The following is a 19,431-nucleotide window of genomic DNA, read 5'->3' on the forward strand; positions in this document are numbered from 1 at the left end:
TAGTCCATAAATATACCTATACTGGGGGGTGCAGGCACAATATCGTTTTGTTTTGTTTTACTGGTTGGATGTATACAATCAGAACGATTTGGAGACCTTTTTGGAGCTCTGTAATTCTCCTGGTTAGGGAAATGCATGTTTCCAAGCTGGACGGGGACTCTGAGTGGCTCTGATGTTTGCTCAGATGCGGAGTAGCCAGGAAACTGGCTGCAAAGGTTCTGATGGGAGAATGCTGTGTATTAATTGGGAGGGTGGTGTTTGTGCAAGTATCACAGTCGTTGACTTGTCTTGAGCAGCTAATTAGTGCGATTATTCCACAGCTGCATTAGTTTCACCACAAAGGTTTTCTCTTGTTTTATCAAAAGGATCAGTGTCTCTGTGAATGTTTCAACCTGACAGGTCTTAAATAGTGAGGCTGTCTCCTCCCTCTGCTCCCTCCCTGCCCCCAGAACGTGTGCTCTGGAAGAGCAAAGTTTGATCTCTGGTGAGAGTAAGCATGGATCCTCCTTTTGCATTTTCACTGTGAGCACAACACTGATCCTAAACAAACTGCACAAGCTTTCAGCAGTGCTCCTGTTGGCCAGGCTCTCAGTGGCCACAGTCCTGAGATAAGAGCTGGAGGGATGCTGGGCCCTGAGCTGCACTGTGAAGCTGCCTCAGCAGCATTGTGCACGTAGCACTGAAACTCAGGAGCCAGAGGTGGCGTTTCCCTGCTGGTTTTCAGGCTTGCTGTGTATCTGTTTGGTCCATGGAGTCATGGTTTCCTAGGTGCTTCTGACTCCCCTCCCTTAAAGGATGCGTAGATTGGTGTTTACTTGCCTTAAGAGTTCCACTTTATAGAAATGTCTTATAAATGGAATCTTCTGGGAGTGAACAAAATGATTGATTGTTTAAGAAGATGTCTCTGCATTTACAGCAAAGTGCTGTGCTTGCCCAGAGTTGGTGGTGTTAACCTGAATGGCTCAGCGGGCTTTGGGAAGGGTTGCTGCTTTCATGGAAGAGGTAGATTTATTTATTCTGAGCTAGATGATTAGACCTGGAGTACTGTCTGTACCTCTCAATGAATGCAATTAATTCTTTACATAATTATTTAAAAAATTATGAATATGAGTACCTGCTGCTGTCTATAAAATCACTTGTTTTTCTCATGGTTGGTCGCTGCAAAACTTGAAATAGGGAGGCATGTTTTCCAGCTGGATATTGGTGTTTAGAAGTGGTTGGTTGCAGTCAAGTTAAGGCAGCACAACGCAGCTGCTAAGTACCCTCAGTAGGTCAGCCATGCACCCGTCTTAGTGCGGCATTTCCGTTTGGATTCTGCTCTGTGGTTCTGTAAACCCTGAGGCTGGGATCAATGGAGCCACTGGTAGAAGCTGAGCCATCTCTCTCTGCTCTTCCCACAGCAATTCCGAGCATCCTGGCGCTTCCAAGCCTCCCTTAAGCTCCTCCAGCATGACCTCACGGATCCTGCTACGGCAGCAGCTCATGCGTGAGCAGATGCAGGAGCAGGAGCGTCGGGAGCAGCAGCAGAAGCAGCAAGCAGCCCAGTTCATGCAACAGAGAGTTCCCGTCAGCCAGACACCTGCCATCAACGTCAGCGTGCCCGCCAGCCTGCCCCCTGCCACGCAGGTACCCATGGAGGTCCTCAAGGTACGTCGGGTCCCCACACTCACTCTCTGAAATGGGCTTTATGCAATAGGGATGTGGGAGAAATATTTCCAGCACCGAAATCTTGCAAATAAGTTTCGCTTCGGCTTGATTTGCACATTGGTTTGGTGTCCCAGTATTCAAGATTGAAGATCTTGTTAGCTTGTGGCCTTTTTTTTTCTTTAAACTTCAAGAATCTTGGGAAAGAGGTTTTGTTACAAAACTCCTGTTTCTGTTGTTTTCCCATTGGAAGCCATTGTCCACTCTTTCTGACGCTCAGTGGTTTTCAAAAGGAAGAAATTATTAATAAATACTCAAGTCAATATTTCATTTTACAAGTAATGAAAGATATATATGTATGCTTTTAAAAATTGAATCAAAACTCATTGCAAAAAGAGGTTTCCCAGAAAGCCTTAATCTGAAATACGGTGAGTTTCCAGCCCCTTGCAACAAGCCTTGGTAATCCTTTTTTGCTTAAATGACTTGTTTGCTGTTAGTAGCTCTGGGTTCCTTGTCCTACTGGAAGCTGTAGGAGCTTGTTAGTATCTCTCTGTCAAAGGGGATGCAGCTTGCTAATTACTCAAAGGAAATCTTGAACAATTAGAAGAAAAGAGAGAACTTCTTGCTCAGAGTAAGTTCATTTAGAATAAAGCAATGTGAAAACATGTTAGTCAAAGAGCATAAAAAGTAATGGAAAAATATGATAGATCTTGGAAAATAAATGAAAATTTTACTCTTACAAAGTTATCTATTTGCCTTGCATTACTGCAAATATGCAAATGCAAATATCTCTTTTCCAGTATCTTTTTATTGCAGTTTTATATTTAGTAATTTTTTCAGCCAATAAGCATACTCTTACCAGATAAGTTAACTGGGTTACTGTATGTTCTTGTGTTTTGCCCATCACTGTTCTGTATTAGCGATACATATTCTAAGATTTAAGCTTAAAACAGAGCTGCAGGCTCAGTATTTCAAGGCAATCTCAGTGTGACTGTTTTATGGAGGAGCTGCAAGTTGTTCTCATGTACTGAATCCGCATTGTGGTGTTGTGTTGACAGTGCTGTTAGCAATACTTGCAGGAATACCAGAATATACTCCAGCACAACCCACAGTGTAGGAGTTAAACTGATTATCAATTATGTATTTAATTTTTGAAGGAAGTGCATGTACTTTGTGCATATGTGCACATACCAAAGAGTCTGAAACTGACTGGGAGAAGCTATTTTGTTTTAATGTTTGTGCATCCTGAAGTTGCTAAATTTCTTTCTTGGTTATGATCCCAGTTACAATGTGAGAATCTAGCAGGTATGTAGGTGATATCAGTTAGTTCTGTTCACAACACTTTTGGTTAAATAATTGTATTTTTTGATAATTTCATCCTAATTTATCATAACACGAAATGTAGTTTGTTTTTTTTTTTTTTTCCTATTCTAAATCTCTCTGAAAGCTTATAGGAACATGTGCACTTCCTGATGCTAGGTGTGCAGTAGCTTGAAGTTTTAGCAGTCGTTTACATTGTCCATTTTACTGCTACCTCTTCACATGAGAGAGAAGGGAAGGATGCAAAGGATTCAGACTTGAATCTTTATCTTTTGGGATCCTAGAGGAAGCATCTGTCCCCACTTCTTCCACTTGGCAGGAGAGAGGGCACCTCCTTGGCACTCAACTTGTGCCCCAAAGGCGATGTGCTTGACCTCAGAGGGAAAAACTAGCAAATATATGCTTACCTGGTTTGTAAATTGAAAACAATGCCTTGCAACAAATGCCTTTTGGAAACAGAACTGTGCACTGAAGTAGTGGTTGGGGAAATGTGAGCTACCTGATGGAATAAAACAGCCTCTGACTGCCTGTCACCTGCATTTACATAGCTAACAGGCAGCAGGAGTGAAACCACATCACTGTCACCTCTTGCTGTGCACAAGGCAAGAGGCTGCTTTGCTGCTTGGCTCAGAAGTTGTGCCTAACAGTAAATGGGGATCTCCCTGGTGCCGATAGGCTGCCAGCCAGCTGTGCCTGAAGTATGCTGTGCTGGTGACATCACTTCCCTGGAGCTGCTTCTTACACTTCAGTTGTTTTTAGCTGTAGACAAATTGTCCGTATGAGCCTAGACAGCGTTTTTAATTAAATGAATAGGGAACTACATGTGGTAGTTCTAATATCCAGATGGTCTGGATTTAGTGACCTTAAAGAATGAGATAGTGTAAAAAAAATGCCATTTTTGTCTTTCAGAAATGTTAATCTGTGAGGCAGTTTCCTGTGTGAGAGCTTTTCCAATGTTACTTCACAGGCCAATACCGCCAAAAGTAGCGGCTGTTTTATGTAGTTGGCTTTGGTTGATTTTTGTAGAACTTAAAATCGCATTAAAAGCCCTAACCAATCAGAAAAACCAACTTGGTGAATTTCCTGTTTGTATTCTGTAATTACACGGTGTGACTTGCTCTGTCTCCTATGTCTCCCAGTATTAGGGGAAGAGTACTTGCATGTCTGAAGATGGTAGTTTGGGATGACTAGCATAAAAAGAAGCTGAAACTGTTGATGAGCTTGCATTTTGTATTTCCATGATGCTTATGATGTCATCTAAAACAGCACAGAAAGAGTAATTCATATAAACCTATGTCACATTGCATAGGAATCTCTACATTACGTAATGTGGTCATTACGTTCAAGGGTATGTGAATAAATAGGATTTTATTTTATTGAGTAATGACTTCTTATTGCATCATTTCTCTGCTAAGTATGTAGCTTGGCAAGGTAGGAAATAACCCGTTGGAATTTAAATTTTGTGTTGCTTTGTAAAATGTAATTATGAGATGGACTAGGAGCAGGTGTATTTCATTTGAAATAATATCTCTTCTGATAGCAGGAGGAGGGTTTGTTAGGGCTTTCAGTTGTCCTTCTTCACTACTGATGTTAGTTTCACAGGCATAAAGGCTAATTTATCACTAAGCAGCTTCCTCATCCATATCCTAGTGGTTGAGGAGTGATGCTGCAGAAGGATGAATGTCACAAGGGGTTCTTTGTTTCTCCTCTGCTTCTGGACTTCCTTTTTGCTATCACAGAACTGTTTTTTCACCTGTAGTGCTGGCAGCTGACACTTACATGTGGGGAGCATCTACTGTTGCTGCTTTTTGCTGATGGTAGCTTTAATGCTCCCTTCTCACCCATTCCCCATCTCCTTTCTCTATGAGCAGCTTATTCTAAAATAAGTGATCTGCCTGCTGAGTCACTGGTGGCATACAATAGTGCTTGTAATATGCTGGGTACTTTAAACGTTTATCTGTCACAGAGGACCTCACTTAGGATTCGTCCTGCCTTGCAGCATAGGTGGGTTTCCCCATGGTGGATGTTAACTGCTCCTTTGGTGCTAAAAATACAACTCTTGACTGCTGTGTGTTGTCATTGTGGCTTGTTTTCCTTAAACATCTTTTCAAATACTGGACCCAGACACTCTTTGTTGTGTTTTTGTCCTTCCTTCATCATTCCAAGAGTGTTTGCCCATTGTAGGGCTGACCAACACAAGTCTATTCGTCTTTCCTAGTGCCATCCCTGCAATCACTGTGGTTCATTTTCTCTTTTGCCCTTGCAGCAGCTTTTGCAGAGCCAGCAGGAGCCCAGTGGTGCAGGAGCCCACTCTGGCCTCTTACCCTCATGGCATTTTTCATTCAGATTTTAAATGCACCACCATGAAAAGCTCTTTGCATCAGACACCCTGTATTCCTTTGTATTTGAAATGCCAAGCATGCCTTCTGAGTGGTGATAATGATCATGGATGTATATCAAAAAATACCACCTCCTCATCTTTTTTGTAGTATGCTCTATTGCAAACAGTGACCCATGGTGTTGATATTGTCCTTCTGTTACCAGAGAAGGCTGAGCAGTTAGAAATAGTGCTCCTTGTATAGTAAGTACCATGAAACTCCATTGTATAGCAGACCTATCTTACAGTTCTGAAGAACAGGAACAATGGGATGTCAAGATAAGTGCATGGTAGCATCTGCTACATTAAGTGTGTGTTTGTGGGAATGCTTATCTGATTCCAAGTTAATTTAATCGAACCTGACAACAGAGATAGTGGTGTGTGTCAGTATGTTAAATAAGTATGGCTTGTATTTGCAATTGTAACTTAGAGAAGTGATTTGCCAGAACAAGCCTTGGTGAACTACAGAGACAGCAGTGCAGAGCCAGTGAGCATAGCTGAAGCCTACAACAAATTCTCTGTTAGGAAAAACTAGCTTTTAACTACAGAACCTCTGAAGCCTGCCTTGCCTTCTAAACCTTTACATAAGTAGAAGCATCTCTTGGGCTTGCTTAGTGAGTTGTAAGCTATTCCAGAATAAGAACTAATGATAATGTCTGTAGTTTGGACAAGACATGAAATGTAGAATCTTTCCTAATACAGAGGTTACCAGATGTGCAGGTCTGGGTGTTTTCTGGGAAAATAGCACAGTGAACAGAGCAGGAGCTGTAAAGCTGCTGCTCCTCATAGGGCTGGTGCCTTGCACACAGGCAGCGTGTTCCAACAAGGCAGTATGCTGCTGTGAGGATTTAATTGGCACTCTGCATGGCTGTGCTAAAGGACCAGATCTACTTGGTACTTGGTAGCTTGAAATAACGCTCCTGACAAAGATGAAGCATGATAACCTCTCCAAAGGTAAGGGAAACTTGCCAAGTTGGTTCTATTACTTCTTCAAAGTTTTCTTTCTGCCATGTTTTCTGATGTCTGAGTTACCAGGCTTTGGGAAAACTGAGGCTTATTATGTGTTAGGGGCTGCTTTGGAACTGCAGATGAGTTCTGAATGAGTCTTCTCAAAGTTTTGTAGGAGCTCACAGCTGTGGCTGCTGGAAGCACAGAGGAGTTTCTGCAGCCCACCAGGCAGCAGGTTGTAGCAGGCTGTACTTTTTCAGCCAAAGTTAATTAAAAAACCCATCTTACTACACCGTACTGGTTGAACCCAGATCATGGAAAGGGGCAGTGCTGCTCAGTGCAGTTGTGCTTTTTGCCTCCATGGTTTCCTTGGGCAGAAAGCTGTGCCCAGAGCCCCCAGGGAGCTGGAGAACGGGGAGAGTCATGTGGAGGTCTGGGGAGGCCTCTGTTGACAGCTTTGATAGACATTAAATGTTAAAATGTGAAAACTTAGATCTGCTTAAAGTAATCTTTAGGCATTATGTATACGCACAAATATTTCAGTTCTTCAGCTAGTTTGGCAGCATTATTCTCCGAGACGCTGAACCTGTATAGTGAATGAATTCAAAGTGACAAGCTAGAGACATTCCTGCCATTCAAGAGAGGCTTAAGGAATTTCTTATTGGCTAAATTACAAATATGTAGCATTTTGCCCAGCACTGCATGGCAATTTCAACCTGCCTGACCGTGACAAGATTAGCACTTTTCCTCCCCCTCCCTGGCAGTAATATTAAGGAAAAAAAAAAAAAAATAGATTAAGAAGTACCAGGCAGAGATGCAAAAGCTTGAAAGAGCAGAAAACCAGCCTTACCTTGAATGATTCTGTCTGTCATTGGATTGGTGCCTTAATTAGCCCCATGTCCTTTAACCTCTTGAGAAATAAGTAAGGGATAAATTTGGGGATAAAGACAAAGACGTCCAGAGATTTACCACACACCGCTAGGTAATTCATCAAGGAATGTTGGTAATTAGCCCTGCCTCTTTCCTTTCTGGCTCATTTAATAAAACTAGTTGATTTAAAATAATGCCTGCTGGTTCATTATAACTACTTTAAGAACTGAGTTATGAACTTGAAACAAAACCCAGCATTGTGTTGTCTATAAAGGACCTGGCAAGTGTATTTTGCTTTTTAAAAACAAAATAATTCCATTCCTTTCCCCCCCCCCTCCCCTTCCTTCTCCAGATTATTAAATATTACTTTGCGTTTGGATTACCATTTGGCTTTTAGGGTGTATTTGTTTCTAATGTCTACTATTGAGAGACAGAGAGGAGAAAAACATTCCAAGATCGTGAAGAGGAATATGTCAGTTTGCGTTAAGAAAGCATGGCCTGATGGAATTCGGCTGAAGACTGACTTTACAATAGTAGTAGGCCAGCTGAGGAAATTAGTAGTTGCTTTAACCCTTTACGCCCCTGAGATAGAGGCCAGGTTCACGACTTGTTCTTAAACCAAAAGGTCAGTTGCTAGCCAGTGGGTCTGGTTAGGTCGGTCTGTCTGTCTGCCTTCAAGAATTAAACCATTGTTACTGTAAATCTTCAGTTAATAATTAATGGCAGACCAGGATTGCAACACTCCTGAAACTGTTGTGGGCTTGTGGAAAAGCAGACTGTGCTAGCATTCTGCTTAGATGTTGAATCTTGGACTTGGCAGATCAGAAGGAGTTAAGATGAAGTTAAGGAGTTAGAAGACCTTTGCACCTTTTATCATAGTACCTTTGGGGGCAGAATTGGATATACTGTTTTAGTGCAACTATGGAACAACACCTTCTTTGCTCATCTTCCATGCATGCCCTGGGCTGGTGCTTGCTCCTGGGGAGCTTCCACAACTTTTTGTTTTGACACAGCAAAACAAAACGCCTGATTTTTACATACTTGGCAGATTGTTAAATTAAATAATATGGTGGCCTTTGTAGAATCATTACCATACATTTCCTTGATTCTCAGCAATTCTTTCATTGCCAACTACAAGATTATCTTGTTGCTTTTGAACACATAGGGGAGAGTTGGCTTGTTGGGATAACAGCTCAGCCCTGCAGGCTGTCCCTAGAAGCACTTCCATTGGGTGCCAGTTCCACACTAACCAATTTTTTTAGACTTGTTAATATACATCTGTTGTATAATCAGCCCCTGCCCAAATCCAGTTTTTCAAGTTTGTAATGATGTAGAGCTCAAAATAGAGTATCTTTAGATTTTATTTTTTTATTTAATACCAATGTTTTAGAATGTATAGGCCAAATTAATAATTTGGGCATCCCACATCGTACCCTTATCCTTTCGGCATTTTGGAACAATATTTGTATTGTGGACCTCTGTTATTTAGTGTCTTTGCCTTGTTTAATTATCAGTAGGCTGTGATGTTTCAGTTCTTTGAAAACTCTAGGATAATTTTTCCAATTTAAGCAATTTTTCCTTTTGAACTTGACCCCAAGCAGCATGTTTTCAGCACTGGTATTACAGCAATTAAACTAGCACACAAAAAGCTCTAAGCACTGCAGAACGCTTCCAGGAGTCATTCGTTGCATTGCACTTTCATAATCTCTCAGCAGATGGCATTGCAGTTTCCAAGAGCGTCTATTGGGGAAGCTTTCAGATGGTTGTGAAGTTGCCTTTCTAGACTGTTCCTTTCTCTGGCGAAGGCTAATAGTGAAGTGACAGCAACTGGCTTTCACACGATATTCTGATCATGATGTTTGTGTTACTGTGTTTTGTTTCCACCAACTAATGTCTCAGAGGTGCCTTTAAGCTGTTAACTGATTGAATGTGGAAAGTCTGTGAATTTCTGCTGTTGGCATCCCATTGAAGCAGAAAACCTGTTCAGCAAGTGCAACTTGAATGCGTAGGGGGGAGAAAAAGCAAAAATGATAAAGCAGGAGTGCATTTTCCACTGAACATTTCCTGTCCTCAGAGCTGCGTATGACATGATTGAATTATTCTTCTCTTTCCTGCTTTGTGCTACAAATCGTGTTTCGTTGGGTGTTTGTTTTTTATAGACAATGTTAGTGTTAAGTTTCTTTTTAGCTAGTTTGGGGCTTATACGTTGAACTGTGTATCCTTAATGGTAGCATGTTGTACTTGTCTCTGATCTGACTTCCAGTGCATGTCATCATTTTCATTGCTTGTTTCTGACACTGCTGACACCCTTTTTTCCCACCTACCCAGTAACTTCCAGCTCTTGGTGGTGTCAGATTTCTTCCTTCTACTTTTTCCTCGGTGCAGGATGCGTGCTTTTCATTTCTAGTTGCATTTAGGACTAAGGACCGAGGCCAGGTAAAACAAGCATGTTATGATAGCCTGTGCTTTTGCGTTGCTGTTTGCTTTCCATTCTTTCTACGCACACCATCCCTTTTGCAAGGTGAATAGAAAATCATTTAAAAGAATTTATAATAACATAACTTTCTGGGAAAAAAAAGATTAGCAAATATCTCTGTGTTCAACAATTAATGTAGCTTATACAACCCAAAAGCCACTAGACATCTTCAGGCAGCTCGTTTACTGAAAGCTCTGGCTTCTGACAACAGAATTCTCGTTCTTGACTTGATTGGAATCAGCATCGTCTTAAAACGAACACATTGACATCAGCAGGAATGTGTTTTCTGTGTTCAAAAACCCACTAAGTTTCAAAGAGCAATTTTTCTGTCTTGGGGCAATGTAAGTCTTATATCTATCCATCTGTCCTCTCCTTTTGAACAATGACATAGGCATATCTGCTCACCATAGGGCACAGGAGTGTGACAGACTGCTGAGCCGCAGCGGCTTGGGAAGGAGCTGCGTGGATGGGGCTTTGGATCTCAGAAGCTGCTGAGCACCTGAGCTTCTTTAAAAGAGTCAAGTTCCTTGCTGTAGCCTCTAGAAAACCCTCACATCAAATTTCAGGGTATTTTTCCCTCTCTGACACTGAGTTCTTGTTTTTCTTCCTAGTTACGATGAAAGGCCTTCCACTGAATTACTGTATTAAGCTACACTTGCAGTGATATTAGAATCATTTCTGCTCTTAATTCAAATCAGAAATGAACTGTGAATGTGAAAGGAAGTTTGTACATTGAGTGAATGAAAGCTTTTATTTCAGATTTTCTTCCTGAAAATCACCTGGAAATTCCTGGTTGAAACAACCAAAGCATTGTGGACTTCACAGATGATTAGGAAGCAAATTTCCATTTGTTTTCAGAGAAAGAGATAAACAGGCAACGACTGGAAGCCCTCTTTTTCAAAACTGGTGGAGCAGAGCTTCTCTTGTTGCTGCTGCAGCCTTGTGCAGACTGGGGCTGTTTTGTTGAAGCTGTGCAGTGCTCTGCTATCGTTACACAAAGTTGGTTCTTCTCCCATCGAAAGAAATTCTTAGAAGTGAGACCTAAGTTTAAAAGCAATGCAGCAATCATCTTTATGATCATAACTTGTTAATTGAGAAATCTTCATGTTGAGCAGTCTAATGCTATTTTACTATTTAACTGATTATTTTATGAAGATTAGGCTTCTTGGAATACACTTGATATCCATATAAAGATTTGTCATGTCGATAAAAAGCACTTTAAAAAGACTTTGGAAATTCTTGTAGGCTTGTTTAAAATGACCCAGTGAAATGTAATAATATCTTTTCTGCAACCTGCTATTTTCACAATAAATAGTACTTTTAGAAAAAAAAATTTCTGGCTGAAGTTTGAAGTAATTTTGAATCCTTGAAGTGTAGCACAAGCTAACAAAATTCTGCTTCCTTGCTCCTACTGAAATAACAGTCTTCTGAAATACCACGGTAGGCTGGGACTCAAAGAAACAGTTTGTTCAGGGAAGGAGTAAAATGACCTTGAATGAGTCAGCAGTTATGTGCAGCAATTGTAAGCTTTCTAAAAGGAAATGAGTCGTGGCCCACAAGCACCATTCGTTGTGCAGCAGTTAATGGGCTCCTTTCACATGAAAGTTCATGTATTCCTTAAGGGTTCAGCCCTGTATGGTTTGTTGTGTAAAAGGAAAAATAGTATTTAATCACGATACTGTGGCTTTTCAAAAGAGTTTGTGCTTTTCTGATCTGCGTTGGCTTTTGGAGGGTAGAAGAGTGGTGCCATCTGCTCTGGAGTGCTGCTCACTAAACAAGTGGTCGCTCTGTGCTAAGTGCCATTTCCTATGGGATTGCTGCTCAGAGTTGGCTTTCTGCTTTTCCCAGGAGTGTTTGATGTAAGCAAAGAGAGAAATGCTTCCAGACAAGGCCTCTGCCTGAGCTCGGGTTGCTCACAGCACTTGCTTTTAGAAAGCCTTTATCTCTGAGCTTCCACTTTCTCCAGCAATTGCTATTAATTCCTCTTATCTGCATTGACTGAAGCTGGTAGGACAAGTTTAGCAGACTGCCATGAATGAACCCGTCCTGATCGCTTAGTGTGATGCAAGCAGATCATCTAGATTCTCTGCTTTGGATGCAGTGTGTACCAGGGAGTAGGGGCAGATAACTGTTTGAGAACCACAGCTAGTCTAGCATTGCACTTCCCTCTCTAGAGGCTGTAATTCCAGACGTGTCTCAGCTAACTATTGCTTCCAGTTGTCTATAAGCATTAGGCATCAGCTGGAAGAAGGCAGAAGCAGAATTGGCAGCCCTTAGCATGAAGGGCTTTTGCAACCTGCTTTTGCAGTAAATTTCCCGTTGTCCCTGCTTACTAGAAGTTTGTTAATTCTTATTGATGAATACTAGTTACGTTTGTGTCAGAGGGCACTAAGCAAGGAGCCCTCCTTCTCTCCAGTCAGGTCTAGGAGTCCAGCCTGTGAGACCAGTCTGGAGCCAGCCTGATGTGAACATCTTTGCAATGCACGTGGTATCCTCAGCTATTTCCCTGTGCAGCTCTGTGTATTGTGTTGTGTTGCAAATGTACATCAAGCTATGGGGTCCTGGATATTGGCTGTGAGTGTCCAACCCCACTGTTGGCTGTTATGGATGTGCTGGCATCTGCTCTGGTTCTTAGTGCCCTTTAGTTTTCCTGTGTTCAAACTTTCATGTAAAAGAAACACAGTTCAGTGTGAGCTTATTTGCATTTTTAAAGCATTAAGATCTCTAAAAACTATTGTATCTTACAAAGTAGTGATACACTGAAATGGGTTTATACTTGGAATATAAAATAAGGTAAGGAAAGTGGGGGGAGAGAGAGAATTAGCATCTAGTTAGTCCACATCTAATCTCTAATTACATCCATCTAATTGTCCAGGGCCTGCTTGCCTTCTGTTGGGCTGTGTTTCCATCCTGTCTCTTGGGTAGCTAAAACTTCTTATCATCCATCAGTAGTGAAAGGTATTTCGTGATGTACATGTAGTGTTGCCTGTATTTTCCAGTGGCAAAAAGTGATGTGTATATTTTTCACATAAACGTGGCTTGACTGGAAGATACTGTCTGTTTCCCTTTGAGAACATAGTTCTGTTCCTGTGATAGCATTTCGAGGGTTAAATTAGCATGGGTCAAGTGTGATTTAAAACAGGATTCTTTTGAGACCAAGCCTGGAGGCCCTGGATGTCTCAAGAGACATTTTGATCTTCTGACAAAACCAATACTTCTGAATTTCTTGGCAATCCTCCTGCAGCTAACCTTTGGAGATCTGGGCTGATAGCACACACCCAGCTTTGTATCATGAATGTGTCTCTCCTGGTGAGATGTTGACTTGAGCTTTTTTTCTTGAAGTTCAGATGAAACCATTTAAAAGAGTTTTCTGTAAAGTGCTTGGGAAGATGGAATTTGTGGCGCTGTTATAAAATTCAGGTTCATGTCCTGTAAAGAAAGTTGGCACCAGCAGTACTCTGCAGCAGGGCATTGAGACCTCACAGGCCCTTGCAAGGCTGCAAAGGCTGCTGTTCTTGTAGGGCATGTCTATGTGCTGGAAATGCAGAAGTTTTGGACATCTTTTTTTTTATATAACATTATTTTCACAGTCTTTAAATATTCCTACAGGGAATGTTCTTGTCCAATATCTGTTGAAGTAATGCTTCCGACTGCAGTTTCTTGTTACGGTTGGCTAAACAAGGCTAATGACAGCTAGCTGAATTTTTGTCAAAAGATTTCACCAGTTCAGCTGATTGTGCTGCAAGTTCTCCTTTGGCCTGAGCAAGGGTCACTTCTGTGGACAAGAGCTTCTCATTCCACTGTGAAATGAATTATTTATCTACCATATGTGAAATAACACAAAGAGAAGAGTTTTCAACAGCTCATGTCTGCAAGACATGGGAAGGCAGGTGTGGGGAAGGTAACAAAAGTGGCTGAGTGGCTGGATGTTGTTTTTGTTGTTATAAAATAGATCATGATGCTATATCTCTTACATATGCCAGGCTTGAGATCTTCAAAGGGCTGAAATGTTGCTGTCCTTTATTGAATGAGCCTCTGCTAGTCTGTCTTCTCCTGGGAGCCAAGAAATAACTACCATCTAGCTGTTATGAGAATAAGTTCATGGAATATGGAGGTGAGCTCATGCAATGTAATAGCTATTTGCCATAAATACATCTTTGTGATACAGAAATATTATGGCAGCATTATTTTAGCTCAGATTGAACAACCCCCCCCCCCATTTCTCTGTGGTTTAAAATTAGAGTGCAATAACATAACAAAACGCAATTTCTTCTTTTTGTTACCTTTAGTCTTTTGTTAGAGCTGACATCACAGTAGGTGCACCTTCTCTGTGAGTGAGATGTCAGGAAATAGGAAGTGTAATATTGCTTAATGGAACTACCAGGGACATGAGCACTCTGCTCCCTTGGAAAAGTAATGCCTACAGAGCAGGTTTTCAGTTTTGATGCTCTATGGCATCAACTTGGCTGATTGGGTTAATTTTCTCCTTTGGAGCAGTGCCTTGCCTCTTGGTAAGGCCTGCACACATCTTTGTGTGTCTTGCCAAAGTAGCAGAAAAATGCCAATTCTGGTATTTAGCAGAATGCTTCAGATCGCAGCCAGCTGAGTTTGCATGAAGGTGACTTGGATTGTCTTACATTACTGAGCGTGATGATTGAGCGCTCTGAGCTACTGAAACTGTTTTATTACAACCCAGTCGATTTTAATACAGCCATAAATAACATTGCACCTCGTTGAACAGAAGGATAAAAATCAAGCAGTTTAGTGGTAAGCCAGCTTGCGTTTCCTTCACTTAAATGAAGTCAGCTATTTTTTTTTATAAATAATTTTAGACTATTTCCAGTGATCATGTTAGTAGTGTGAATAAAATGGATGCATTTAGACTGCTTTATTCTTTGGTTTATTCAAGACTTCCATACTGGGGCTGCCATGAGACACTGTAGGCTGTAGGCAAAGTTTTATAGAGCCCAGTAGAGTCTTTCTAATTCTTTATTAACTGTGACATGTAGAATCTCAGGGCAGTTTATCACATAAAACCGTTTTGAATTAACAGAATCTTCATTCTCTTGCTAAGTTTTTCTCATGGCACTGTCATAAAGCAGATAGCCTCCAAACAAGTGCCTTCTAAAACAAGTGTTCTTTGTGCTGTGTAGCAATGTGGTACGAAGCAATTTGTTAAAAGAAGTGGTCCTTTCAGAATCATGCAAGTTTCAGAAGGAAGGTTTTTCAGTTAATGGTGTAGGCCAGACACTGCATGCACTGTGCAGTGTTTGTTACCTTCAGTGTTTTGCTTTCAAATGTTGATCGTGATTAGTGACGTGCTCTTGACATTTGCTTTGTAAGTGACCTTGAGAGCATGCTGCCAGCCCTGAAATTGTTTCAGCAACGAGTGTAGCTTCACCTAGATCATTTTTAGCTGTGCGCAACAAGTGGAGATCTCCTGATATGCAGCATTTCTACAGAGCACGTTTTTCTTCTTGAATATAATAAACCAAGAATTGTGTCTGAGTTTACGAATAACTTCTATTCAAAAAAAGAGGAAGATACAAGTATGATTTTCCTTGTGGCTTTTGGCTATTAAATGAGTTTTGATCCAGTGCCATCTTTACATCTCTTTCTATCTTGCATTCCTTCGCTGAATGTTGAAATTCTGCAAGTAAATACTTCAGTAGCCCGTGGGCAGTATTCTGAACTTCACTTCATTATTATAAGCTAGATTTGTGGATTTGTAAGACCTATAAATCAAGCATTCTCCTTCTTTAACTTCAAAGAGCTGAAGATAATATTCCTCAAACTGTAAAGTTGTCTTAGCTTGAAACTGCATCTTGTAGGCTATTAAACAGAGCAACTTCTCACAAACCTTGTAGCAAACTCATAAGATCAGTGTTAAGGATATGAAATTTTTAGAAAGCAATTTTTGTTTGGTGTGGAGTTTTTTGTTCTTTGTTTTTTTTGCTATCATATACTATTTGAGCAAAATTTCCTGTTTTAGCTTTAGTTTCATCTGTGTGAAGTCACAGAATGGCAGGGTTTGAAGGTACCTTGAGGATATGAATCTCCAACCCCCTGCCACAGGCAGGGCCACCAGGCTGCCCAGGGCCCCATCTAGCCTTGAACACCTCTAGGGATGGAGCATCCACAACCTCGCTGGGCAGCTGTTCAGCACCTCACCATCCTCACCACTCTCATAGCACAGAACTTCCCCCTGACATCCAACCTGAATCTTCCCTCCCTCAACTTCAAACCATTTCCCTTTGTCCTGCTGTTGTCTACCCTTTCAAAGAGTTGATTCCCCTCCTGTTTGTAGGCTCCCTTTAGGTATTGAAAGGCTGCAATGAGGTCACCCTGCGGCCTTCTTTTCTCCAGGCTGAACAAGCCCAGCTCCCTTAGCCTGTCTTCGTAGGGGAGGTGCTCCAGCCCACTGCTCATCTTTGTGGTCTCCTCTGGACCCTCTCTAACAGCTCCCTATCTGTCTTGTACTCGGGGCTCCAGACCTGGACACAGTACTCCAGATGGGGCCTCACAAGAGCAAAGTAGAGGGGGGCAATCACTTTTCTGTCCCTGCTGGCCACCCCTCTTCTGATGGTGCCCAGGATACATATCATCTCCTTTCTGAGCAGTCAGTGTTGCATGATACACGTTAAGTCCTTGCAAAGACTAAGCAGATTCACTGGGTTAAAATTTGTCATGTTTACAGCTGATCAACCTTAGAAGAGCAGAGCCAATAGGGCAGTGTGCTTCTCACCTGGACAGAATGTCTCCTCACAGCATTCTGGGATTTGAGAGTGATGTTCTTCCTTCTGTGTACCTTAAGTACGTGCTGTCTCATCCGTGGGTTTTATACTTCCATCCAGGATGATCTCTGAATTGCTTGTACATACAAATGTTCATTGCTTTAAGTTATGTTCTAGTTTGTCAACACACTTCTAAGGAGAAGGGTCACGATTCTGTATTTCTTCCCTGCCCTGAGAAGCGCAGTAGAGTTAAGCAGTTTAAAGACGTGCAGTGAACCAGAAACCTGGGAGTGCTGGGGTGTGTAGGTCTAGCAGGGATTACTGGGGGCTGGGGGGGATGGAGTCAGTAACTGCAGTGCCATGTAACTTGATAGTCTTGTTCAGGTTCTAAATATGTGACTGCAGGTCAAAGCTGGCACTATGCTTGGCAACCTTAGGAGGAAGATAAAGTTAGACAAACATTTTAACCTCTCTGAAGTGACTCAAGTCAATAGCGAACTATGTTAGTGGTCCAGATAAATCTTATGTTGGTCCTGCTGTTTGAAGGGTGGATGATATTGCTTTGGCTATGAAAGGCTTTCCAAGATAAGGAACAGAGGTGGTTTCAGACCATCTGTACTGGCTTACGGGCAACTGAAACGTCTAGTCCTATGGTTCTGCTTCCTTGTAAGCTAATGTCCTGCAGGTCTTGCAAGAGAGCTTATGGAACAGCTTTGTTTCTATCCTTTTGTATAGGGGAGGCTTTCACACCCTAATGTGTGCAGCAAGCAATCTCAAAGATTCTAGTGCAGGTGAGAAGGAGGAGGGCAGAAATGGATGTAGATCTGAAGCTCTTGAATCATGTTATTTTTTTCTTTACCTTGGCAGTAATTCAAGCTTGCTTTTCAGATGCAGTCTTGCCACTGATACTGTTTTCTGTTAGTCATAAAGCACTTACACTCCAAAGCATGTGGTGTATGTGAAACCTATTGGTGTCTGGCATTTGATGGAGTCAATTATTTGTTTGTCTTGAAGTGTAAAATAGTTCCTGATTCCCTATTAGAAAGTATATAAAATAAAAATATGTAGCACATACATCCAGAAGTAAGTAGCAGAAATGTTTGTTTCCTATCAGAAAACTGTTGCTGTTCAAGGGATGAGGTTCTGTCTGAAGGCCACACTTGTGAAATGGCAGCTAGCATGTCACTAACCTGCAAATTACATCAATTCCAGTTGTCTTAGGCAGATTGGTTAACCTCTCTTTAATTTCTTTAGATAATGTTGTCATGTGCTTCTATATCTAAAGCACAGTTTTTAAATACTAATTCACAAAATACTTTGTTCTTTTCATCTGCTTCCACGTCTTTCCCTTGGAGGAAAATGTCAAATTACAGAGAGGAATTTTTGGTGATGGGCAAAACAACTCCCAGTTCATTCTGGACAATGTGCCTTTTCATTTTTATAACTGTGTGTTGGAAGATGTCTATTGGATGTACTTAGATTGCAATCCTACTGCTGGATCTTAAATAGTCTTTTTGTACCTGCCTTGAGTTTTCATGTTCAGAGGGGTTTTATTAAGCATTAATTGATGTCATTTCTTTGCACTATGTCCTAAGATAAAATACTCGTTTTGCCTGTTAATAATAAAAGTAGCTTATCAGGTTTCTTTTCTTCTTGGGCTTTCTGGTCTGTGTTCTTCTAGTCACTGTACCTGCATTATAGACTGAACAAAAGGGAGCAAATATCCTCTAAAAAGATGGGGGGAATGGTAGAACAGCAGCCAGAGAAGTTATTTAATAGATGTATCTGTTTCTGAATTCTCAGTAACTCTATGGGCAATAATGTGTACTGCGATACTGTCAACTATGTTTTGATTATATTTCAAGTGAGGTAGCTGTTTCATCTTGGACGAGTGATAAGGTTTCCAAAGGCCAGCGGACTGAACTTCTAATGTGAAGCTACTTAGAACACTGATGTCCTTAAAGGGGAAGAAGTGAAGCTGTTGCTTAGTATTTGAATGCTGTATGTGGGAAGATGTCTTTGAGGCTTGTCTTGCTAGTTGAGTTTTGGAGCCAGGTAGTGTTCTTGCTGGTATTTCAGTGAAACCCGTGATTGGTATTTTAATGAAATAATTGAGGTTGTATATGGTATTGAAGATTTCAGCAGATCAATCAGTGGTCGATATTACTTGCAGAATATTGAACTTGGATTAGAGGCCTTAAGGAAAAGCTAACTTAAGCGCTACAAGAAAACCCATATGAATGGTTATATATGTTTAAGACTGATTTGCCAGCTGCTCAAAATCGAGTTAACCAGGTATACATGCTTTGACAGTAAAATGAAGTTATCTGAATGCAAGAGGCACTGATTCTTGTGTTGTTCTCAGTCTTCTTCTCGTGAAATGAGAGGCACCTGTTAGGACAGCTTTCAGTTTCTATTCATGGTGCTTGAAAAGTGTTTGCTGCTGTTAGTTTTTGTCACCTCCAAACGTGATGGATCAAAGCAGCTTTAAAAAGTAACTTTGAAGGGCTGGCCCACATGTTGAGCTGGCTTTCTGGTGCAGTGCGCCTAGCTGAAGCCTTACAAAACATGCTGCTGGATGTGGTTTTACATCATTTTTCTTTGTGTATCATTGATTGCTAATGCAGATTTTTAACCTTTTTTAAAAATCCCGTGATATTTAGCTGTCTAAGCAACAAAAAGTTCTATTGAAGGGAGAAAATTGTTCAAAAGGTATTTTATTTGTGATTATTAACTAAAAGTCCTAAGGCAATTTACTTGGAACAAATGGTCTTTTAATAAAATAAAGTAAAATAAAGAAATGTGGGGATGAGGGGAAAAATTCTTCCTCTCATTTGGTTATCTGTCTCCTCTAAATCTCTGCAATGTTCCTGTGCCCGAGCTTGTCTCTACGTAAATGAAGCATTCAGTTGTTTGGCTTTGCTCTCACAGAAAGGTTTAGTGGTGTTTTTGATGAAGGATCTTCTTATGTATGTGATTCAGGCAGCTCAGATGTGCTCCTTCCCTGCTTGTGGGGTACCAGGGAGATGTAGGGCATCCCGGCAGATTACTGGAAATCTCTT

At 41.1% G+C, this 19,431-nt stretch overlaps 1 protein-coding gene across 5 annotated transcripts in view; it reads left to right on the forward strand.

Moving 5' to 3' along the window:
• Nucleotides 1-19,431, forward strand: part of MITF (melanocyte inducing transcription factor) — an 85,058-nt gene that overhangs the window by 48,102 nt on the left and 17,525 nt on the right. For all 5 annotated transcript variants that reach the window (XM_042880815.1, XM_042880816.1, XM_042880818.1 and 2 more), the window contains exon 2: nucleotides 1,401-1,647. In XM_042880815.1, coding sequence (XP_042736749.1) covers nucleotides 1,401-1,647 — 247 coding nt within the window. The remainder of the gene's footprint in view (nucleotides 1-1,400; nucleotides 1,648-19,431) is intronic.

Source organism: Lagopus leucura, unplaced genomic scaffold (genome assembly GCF_019238085.1).
Source record: "Lagopus leucura isolate 7727_CA_CO unplaced genomic scaffold, USGS_WTPT01 Super-Scaffold_100028, whole genome shotgun sequence".
NCBI classification, from domain to species: Eukaryota; Metazoa; Chordata; class Aves; order Galliformes; family Phasianidae; genus Lagopus; species Lagopus leucura.